The 9,117-nt window shown below is 38.6% G+C and overlaps 1 protein-coding gene across 1 annotated transcript; it reads left to right on the top strand.

Moving 5' to 3' along the window:
• The first annotated feature begins 659 nt into the window (after positions 1–659).
• LOC123309332 lies at positions 660–3,503 on the top strand. The gene is made up of 2 exons (XM_044892399.1): positions 660–1,105; positions 2,245–3,503. Exons 1-2 carry the CDS (start codon positions 973–975, stop codon positions 2,988–2,990), a joined length of 879 nt encoding a protein of 292 aa, XP_044748334.1. The 5' UTR covers positions 660–972; the 3' UTR covers positions 2,991–3,503.
• Positions 3,504–9,117: the final 5,614 nt, after the last annotated feature.

Here is a 9,117-nt window from a genome sequence, read left to right as displayed (position 1 = left end):
GTGGAAGTTTTCGAATACGCTGAAACTATTGCTAGCAGTTTCGAAAGCCTATCACCCTTCGTTGAGATTTTCATCTAGGAAAATTGCGAATTTCACTTAAGAATTCGTCAAAACCGAACGGTTATGCCGAGATGGATGAAAGTCTCTTACGCTGTATCCAGCGTACAGCAGAGTATGATGCGTTATAGTGTTCCGTGCTCTAGGGTTAATTGAATAGTCTTCTTTCCAGAACGTCTACTTTATTTACTCAACTAATACACTAATTTATGTACAAGGATTCTGAATTATCTACACACTCATTAAAATTACTTCCACTGCTTTGAACTCTGTAACTCTTCAGGAATTCGCCGTTTTCTAGCATTTAGAACACTAACTGCTGTTTGGAAATCGGCGCGTATCTTTTATAGTGATGCGCCCCTATTCGAGAACATTTAGGGTACGTTCATACCGAAGATGCCTGGATGAGCGCGGTAGAGGTCGCGGTCGCGATCTTTACATCGATTTCAAAACAAATCTTCATATTCTAATGAGACCGTACATACCAAGGAGGTTTCACCCGTTCACCCTCGCCGCTTATCATCGCGGTTTACAGCGATGTAGATCGCTCATCCATATATCTGGATGAGAGATGCCTGGATGAGCGCGGTGGAGGTCGCGGTCGCGATCTTTACATCGATGTCGAAACAAACCTTCATATTCTAATGGGACCGTACATACCAAGGATGTTTCACCCGTTCACCCTCGCCGCTTATCATCGCGGTTTACAGCGATGTCGATCGCAGAACAAAATAATTTGATTTTATATGGCGATCGAGCTATTGCCGCGAGGTACATTGCACGCTTATTGGCGCTCTTCAAATCACGTGACATTCACCAGGGTAACGTATTTATTTTTCAGTTCGTTTGTCAGCCGTTTGGTTCATTTCGGTTATTTCGATTTGTCTTCAGTTACGTTATTTGTCTTCAGTTACAATGAATAAGGATGAACTAATAGATTTGGTCTTTAGTATTCCTGCTATATGGGATAAGCGACATAAACAACATCACAACAGGCATGTTCTGGCAAGGGAGTGGAAGAAAATAGCAGCAACATTTAAAGTGACAGGTAAGTATATTGAATAACATAGAATATTTTATGTAACTATAACATTTTTTATAATATTCAAATCATTTTCAAACTCTGTACAGTGTTATGTATTATTATCATGCTTACATATTATTAATGTGAATTTAAAGGATTGACGTCAAAATACTCGGTAAATTTTTGCCGAATTATTTTTGCTCTGTTAGTTGAAGCATTATGCGATCTAGACCTTTGTAAATTACACCTTTCTGGGATTGGTGGATAGTCTGAAATATTCATAAGATATGACTCTTTATCAATAATGATGTTATGTAGTATACAGATTGCTTTAATAATACTATCCGCAGTATCTTCGTGTGTTTCAATTACACAACTCAAAATTCTCCATTTCGCAAATAATATTCCAAATGCACACTCAACACATTTTCGAGCGCGAGATAATCGCCTATTGAAATTTTCTTGTGAGGGGTTCAACATTTGTCCGGAATAGGGTTTCATTAAGTTTTCTTTTAGGGGATAAGCTTCATCGGCAATAAAAACATGAGGTAGTTTATGGTTAGAATGAGGTATTATTTTTTCCTCTGGGATTCCTAATTTGTTTTTTTCTAACAATTTGGAAAGTTTTGAAGCCTGGAATGTTCCTCCGTCACTCTGCTTCCCGTAGCCACCGACGTCAATAGAAATAAATCTATAGTGGTCATCAACTAGCCCTTGTAAAACTATGGAGAAGTAATGTTTGTAGTTGAAAAACATGGAACCTGAGTGAGAAGGACACTTTATTCGAACGTGTTTGCCATCTAACGATCCAATGCAGTTTGGAAAATCCCAAAGTCTTTCATATTCTTCAGATATCCGTAAAAAGTCAGCCGTTGTGGGTTGTTTCATGTGAAGTGGCTGGAACACTTCCCATAGAGCTTCGCATACTTCCTTAATAATTTTTCCCACTGTCGAGATTCCCATCCTAAACGAGAAGGCCAATGATCTGAAACTGCATCCTGTTGCAAGATATCTGTAACAAAAAATAAGTTTAAACAATAAAAAACTTTACGAAGCGAGTATAATTAATATTTTTTGCACTCTCATAAATTAATGCTCCATCTAATTATGATATTTTTTGTTGTCGTGAAAACACCGACTTTCAATATTGTTTCTTGTTACAGAAGCAGAAGCACGAAAATATTGGAAAAATATAAGACAAGAATATGGGAAACAAATAAAGAAAATTCAGGGTCGGTCAGGAGATGGGGCGGAAAATGAAATTGTTTGCCAGTGGCCTTATTTTGAAAAATTACATTTTCTGCGCGATCAGTTCACGCCTCGTCACTCATCTACAAATTTAATGCACGAAACACAGGATTCAGAGTATTCAAATGTGGAGGAATCTAATAGTGACGCTGAACAGACAAATGTGATGAGTCCTAGTTCAGAATCACATCAAGATGTGGTTGCACCTGTAAATCAGGCTTCTTCAGGTTCAAAATACTCTATATCTCGAACAGGTTATAAACGGCGACTAACGCCACAAATAGAAATTGGGAGACAGCTAGTTGATATTGAAAAAGAAAAACTAGCCTTACGGACGAATAAAATATCCCGGGACCCCAATGATGAAGATATAGGCTTTTTCAATTCCCTTCTCCCTTACGTGAAAAAATTGGCTCCTCGAGATAAATTAAAATTCCGGATGGATATGCAGAACCATTTATTTGGAATACTCTATCCTTCGAATCAGGCCCATACTACAACTCAAATAGAACACGCCCCACATACCCAATCTGGTCTTTCTCGGTGTGAACCACACTGGAATACGCAGTCTTTTCTGCCGTATGAATTACCCTCCTCCATACCCACGGATCAGACCTCAGCAGATTTAGAATCTTCGAATAACTATACACGTTTAATTTAAACTAAATTGCAATAATTAATAATGTTAATCAAAAATGTTAATTAAAAATATATTTTCACTTACCTTATTGTCACTACTAGTTTTTCTTCAGCTAAAATCGGGTTCGTATGATAGTTATTATAATTGCAACGTTCAATTTTCATTTTTATGTTGTCATATATATACTGGAATGAATCTAGACTCATTCTCATATAGGCATGAAATCTGCCAGAATGATTTCGAAGCTCTTTAAACAAGTGATGGTATTCCCCCAGGTATTGTCTTCTTTGGTTTATAGGATGGGCACTAAACCTGCGATTTGAAGAATTACATATCATCCACCACTTTTCTCCTGCAGACATGCAATCACTATCATCACTACTGTTGCTTCTGTACATTATTAAATATTCAATGAAAAAACTTCCGGATTACGTCAGCCTCTTCTAAAACCTCAAATAATACTAAAAAGCTGAAAGCTTTGACTGAAAGGAAAGCATCTTTGACATGTACAGCCAGGCATCGATGTAAACCTCGACCGCGACCGCGACCTCCACCGCGCTCATCCAGGCATCTTCGGTATGAACGTACCCTTAGGCATCATCGAGACCTATTAAATAGTAACATATCATCGAATAAGTCTACGATTTATCTGAGAAAAACCTTTTTTTTTCATTGTTTAGAAAATAACAAGTAGGTCATTAAAACCACTGTCAGACCAGCCATAAAATTTCGACTAGTACCTACTGTTTGGAGGTCAATAGGTACAATATGTGTCAAATCAGGGTCAGGTGTATTTCTAACCTTCTGAAAATTAAGTGATCAGAAGCTTAGCCTTCAAACTTATGGCTTCCAGACTTTCACAGACTCCGGGTATAATGAGAATCGCGAAATATCTGCCTCTTAGCGACCTGAGCGCCCAACAGCGTTCACCTTAACTCGGCAACTATCAAATCGCATAATTTAACCGTTCGGAAGTTGGGTAAAGCCCTCTGTATCCTCCACAAGACCATCATCATTCATTCCTTCCGATTTGGAACAGCTCTCGGTTCGCGTTCAATTCTCAAACGTATCGGAACGCTCGAACCATTCATATTCCCGGCCACATGACTGATTATTGTCAACCCGCGTCGACGTTTCGATATAATGATTCAATCGCGTACGGGATTACCGTTTCCGACTTTGACATCCAACTATTAATTATGGTGCGCGAACGCCTCGGAAAACTTGTAATTGAATCTGGTATCTCGAAATTCCTATAGGAACGGGACCGATTCCGTCTTATTGACGAAATAATAAGATGCAGATAGGCATTCTGTTCCGCGGTCGGCGTTTCTTTATCCGCGCCCGTGATTGATCGTTGTGTTGGTAGATTAGAAAAGCCTGTTTGTTATATTGTCTTCTCGGAATTGTCCCCAGTGTCTACACGTAAATGGGGAATTCTCCTCGATTCGGGTTATCACAGCATATGCAAGTTTAAACTGAGTAATTATGAGTTTCATTCATGAATTTTTCAAATGCACCGCGGAAACTATTCGAAATCATTCTTCAAATATGAGGTTTCAAAATTTAAATCGCTTTGTGCGGAGTTCACGATTTGGCAACAGCGATAACAAGACATTGAAAAGAACAATGTCCGATCAGCTTGTTTATAAACAAACAACTGTTGATTTACAGCCATCAGAAGGCGCCTCAACCCTCCACAGCAAACGGCCATAAAAATCCCATAAAACTTTACATCCTTCCTCGTGCGTCGCAGACTTCATAGTCATCTTTGTCTACCTCATCAAGATAGTGTATTTGTTGTCGTTTATTATCAACGCATATTTCAGTCGATGTTGCCAACTTGTGCAATAGAAACGAAACGCTTTAAATTTTAAATACCCATTTTTATGTGTCATATTTAAGTACTCAAAATATTTTTTTTTTGGGGAAACGGTTGAATTGGTTATTTCAAAATGTGACGTTTCAAAGATATTTCATAAAAAATAGATCATTTTCATCAGAAGGAGTATTCCCTATTGTCGACAAGTTGGCCCGACAAACCTTCCTGGGCATAGTTTAGGTTTTGGGAGTGTAGGTACTGTAATGAAGTTTCTTTTTTTTTTATAAGAACTGTTCTGATGGCGGCCAAAATGGAGCCGCCACTAGTTGTGCCTTGTTACGAGTATGTCGCAAATAGCTATTTACGATACCGGTAGCGCGAAATTAGAATTGAAATATTTGAGGTGGTTCAAGTCTCCTACCTGAGCAAGTCTCCCGGACACCAGCTACGTGTGTCGATCAAAATTTCAGTTTCTAAAAATTCTCAAAGAATTGGAGACAGTTGAAAAAACGTGAAAACCGAACGGTTGCACCGAGCTCGATAAAATTTCGAGTTTCAATACTGGAAGAGATTATCTTTGAGAACTTGAGAGAAATGTTCTTTCTAATATCACTCCAGGAACCTGCCATGCACATATTAAAGGAAATAAGCAAAATGTTGAATTGATTCTGCAGAGTGTGGTGGTGTCACCAGCTCAAAAAAATTAAACCATCAAACATGTCCCCTTCATTATTTCAATTTTTCATTGAACACTGTTCTCTTTCTGTCTACCCTCCATAATGCCCTATAACAAAAAAAATCGAGGGAATACTCCTTCTGACGAAAATGATGTATTTGTTATGGAATATCTTTGAAACGTCACATTTTGAAATAACCATTTCAACCGTTTCCCAAAAAAAATATTTTAAGCACTTAAAAATGAAAAATATTAATGGGTATTTAAAATTTAAAGCGTTTCATGTGGATTGCACAAGTTGGCAACATCGACTGAAATATGCCTTGATAATAAAGGACAACAAATACATTATCTTAATGAGATAGACAAAGATGGCTGTCTATGAAGTCTGCGACGAACGAGGAAGGTCGTCAAATTTTATGGGATTTTTATGGCCGGTTGCAGTTGAAGCTCGCCAGTAAGCAGGCGCCTGTAGATCAACAGCTGTTATTGAAAAAATCATGAATGAAACTCGTAATTATCCAGTTTAAACTTGCATATGCAGTGATAACCCAAATTGAGGAAAATTCCCCATTCCATACACCACAGTTTCCAATAAACACATGGCCACTAATTTCATAGTGCAGCGTACGGAAAACCAATCCATCTCCATCCGATCCTATGAATCACCTCGAAGCCGTCGAGGACCATAGGAATTTCGGCTGGCAGCCCATTGTTTGACCGCCGAGCGTTAGTCCCGTCAGCTAGCACCGGATTGATTCCGGCATGACAGCTTGATTGGCTCGACTGCCCGGCTAATTAAGTTATTTAATTGACGCTCTAGCGGTCCACCGAGTCGGACCAATGTCGCGGCAGAGCGATTAAAACTACTGAGATGCAGTCGTCAGGACTGACGACCTCAGCGGTATTGCAAGGAGCGTTGTGATTAACAACTACTGGGACTAGACGGTAGTACTCATATTCTGCCCAGACGTCGTCCCAAAAAAGTTTTTCGCACTGATTTCCTAACCGTATATGCACAGTTCTACGAGATTACAAACGTCTAGAATGGAAACTGTTATGTCTACACCTTCAGACAGTCGCATCAGTGCATTAGACGTGTGGATCACAGAATATAAAGTACCAGGAAGGTGTCAGTCTCTAACTGATTTCGCAGTGTACAGAAAATGTTCTCAAGTAAAAATGCAGATAAAATAACTTCCATGTCTTTTCAAGTTATAATTATACAGGGATATTATACGTTAGGGAAAATATGGGACATATGCTATTGTCTTCGTCTTAGTTTCTATCTGGAGGGGATTGAATCGAACACCGTTTCATACTGGGTGGCGCTCTGGTAACTGTATAGTACTCAGTAGTTGCTGTGTTACTGGATAACTCATAGCGCTTGCCAGTATTGAATAAGGGTACATCAATTCCAAACGTTCTCCATCGGAGAAAAAACTGTGTTGCTCTGTTGAGGTCAAATGAGACCGAAACCATGGTCAGCATCTGCTTTTCTTCGATGGAGCGTACTCCATTTGGGGCCTAGACGATGGCACATTGGCTAGTTCAATTCAGATCGTAACATTTGTTGATATTTATATCAGCGGGTGGTATGCATCTGAATTTGTCCTCATTATAATTATACACTGTGAGTCTTTGACCCGTACAAATATTTTAGCAGTAAATTCTTGAAGTCAAAAGAAACACTTTTTTATTTCACCATTTTTTCCGATTCGGCCCTGATAAAAAGATATAGGCATTTTAAGTTTTCATAATGGGCTGTGTCACCCCTAGAAAAACAATATTATCTTCAGAATAACTAGCTGTGACACTACACATCTGTGGATCTTTTGAACAGAGTTGTACTCAGCCAAAGTACCCAATTTTTCAACTTTCCCAGATACTGTTGATATTCATATCGGCGGGTGGTTTGCATCTGAATTTATCCTTATTTCCCAGATACTTTTCAATTTTTGAACAAAAAAGTACTCGAAAACTGCGCATTATACGAGAAAATATGACGAATACTTCATTTCACAAAGCGTTCAAGTATTCATTAGATAGCGTCAAATTTAATTTCACGAATTGGGTACTTTGCATTTTTGGTGTTTTTATGGTACGTAATGGTCATAATGAGAAAACTGGAAGACGTGGGTGCATATCTTGTGTTCGGAAAAGAATTATCGAACTAATGAAAAACTAGATAGAAGTAAAAATCAAATTTTTGGTTTTTCAACGGTCTGTATCTTTCAAACCAAGCCGATTCGGAAAACATTGTCAAGGAAAAAACAGTTCTTTTGACCTCAAGAATCTAAAGTTAAAATAATTGTACGAGTCAAAGGCTCACCTTGTACAGACAATCACTGTCACAACGCCAAACCCCAAATACAGTTATCTAAATACCACATTCTAACACTCCGTCTCTGGATCTTTCATCCCCATATTTATCAAAGTGAGGTTGATTCTCTCTGCTAAGCCTTTTTGCTGTACATTCCTAGGAACACTCAGTTGATGACTGATGACCTTCTTGTATTGGTATTGTTATGGTTTCTTTCTAGTGTTTTTTATTGTTTAAAATTCCTTTTAGAGATATATGCTTTGCTTGTTTCAGTATAACCATCTTCTTTTATTTTGGTTTTCATTCTTCTCTCTTCCTCCAGTTGTTTTGATTAAGCTTACTCTCAAATTTCTTACTAAAATTCGTAATGATATGGCAATCCCAACACAGCCAAACCAGCTTGATCCTTGTCATTGAATAAAAATCCTGCACTTTGATTTTGTGATACAAACCGTTTCGTTTTGCCAAGTTTTCGTTTACACTTTGAGCTGATGACCTAATTAACCACTATTAACATAAGTCGATTCACTCCAACTCCCCTTTGGGATACCCTATATCTGAGAAGTTGTGTATATTTGACCCCATGTTTTTAAAAGAGGTTTTTGGACCAGGAATCACACTGTGTTGCCTCCCAAATAAATTGTACTTGTTTTGGTAGCATAAAATGTATAGATAGACATGAAGTCTGGCATTTTTCAGTGGCGACACCCTGTATATCGCTCATGCTACCAATTTCCAATTCAAAGTGAGCGAACTTAGTCGAATCCCCGTTTCAAATGTAGCCATAACTCCCTTAAGAACCCAACCGTCTCCTGCACCAACCGTCTTGTTGGCAGCGCATTAAAAAAAACATTCAACTTCTTACAATTCTTTCTACAAGCACAATACACGGTTTGCGTGTCGCCCGCTAATGAATGCAATCCACAATCCAGTTGGACCTGTTGTTTCCAGCTCCATGACCAGCTATAATTTTTATTGTCACGCCAGACTCGAACAGCGGGAAGGGTTCTTCTTCTTCTTGTCGGGCGCAGAGACTGGCTGTCATCGATCATACGTGATTTTTTCTGTACGCTGGACCCCGCTCAAGAATCACGAGGTATTCTTTCGGGTTCTTTGTTTGTTATGGAGGGATCAGTAGCGGATCGACAGGAAGATGGATATTTTCTACTTAATACTTTGAGAATAGGGTTTATTTCTTGACAGCTCGAAACGATAATCGAATTGCAATCGAGACTATATATCTCATACCTAAAGGTTCGACGTTTAAGAGGGTATTGACATTATGATCAAAAATTAATTAATAACTATGGAAAATTTCATCAACCAA

This window comes from Coccinella septempunctata, chromosome 3, assembly GCF_907165205.1.
Source record: "Coccinella septempunctata chromosome 3, icCocSept1.1, whole genome shotgun sequence".
In the NCBI taxonomy this organism is placed as follows: domain Eukaryota; kingdom Metazoa; phylum Arthropoda; class Insecta; order Coleoptera; family Coccinellidae; genus Coccinella; species Coccinella septempunctata.
This window is presented reverse-complemented; position numbering and strand designations above follow the sequence as displayed.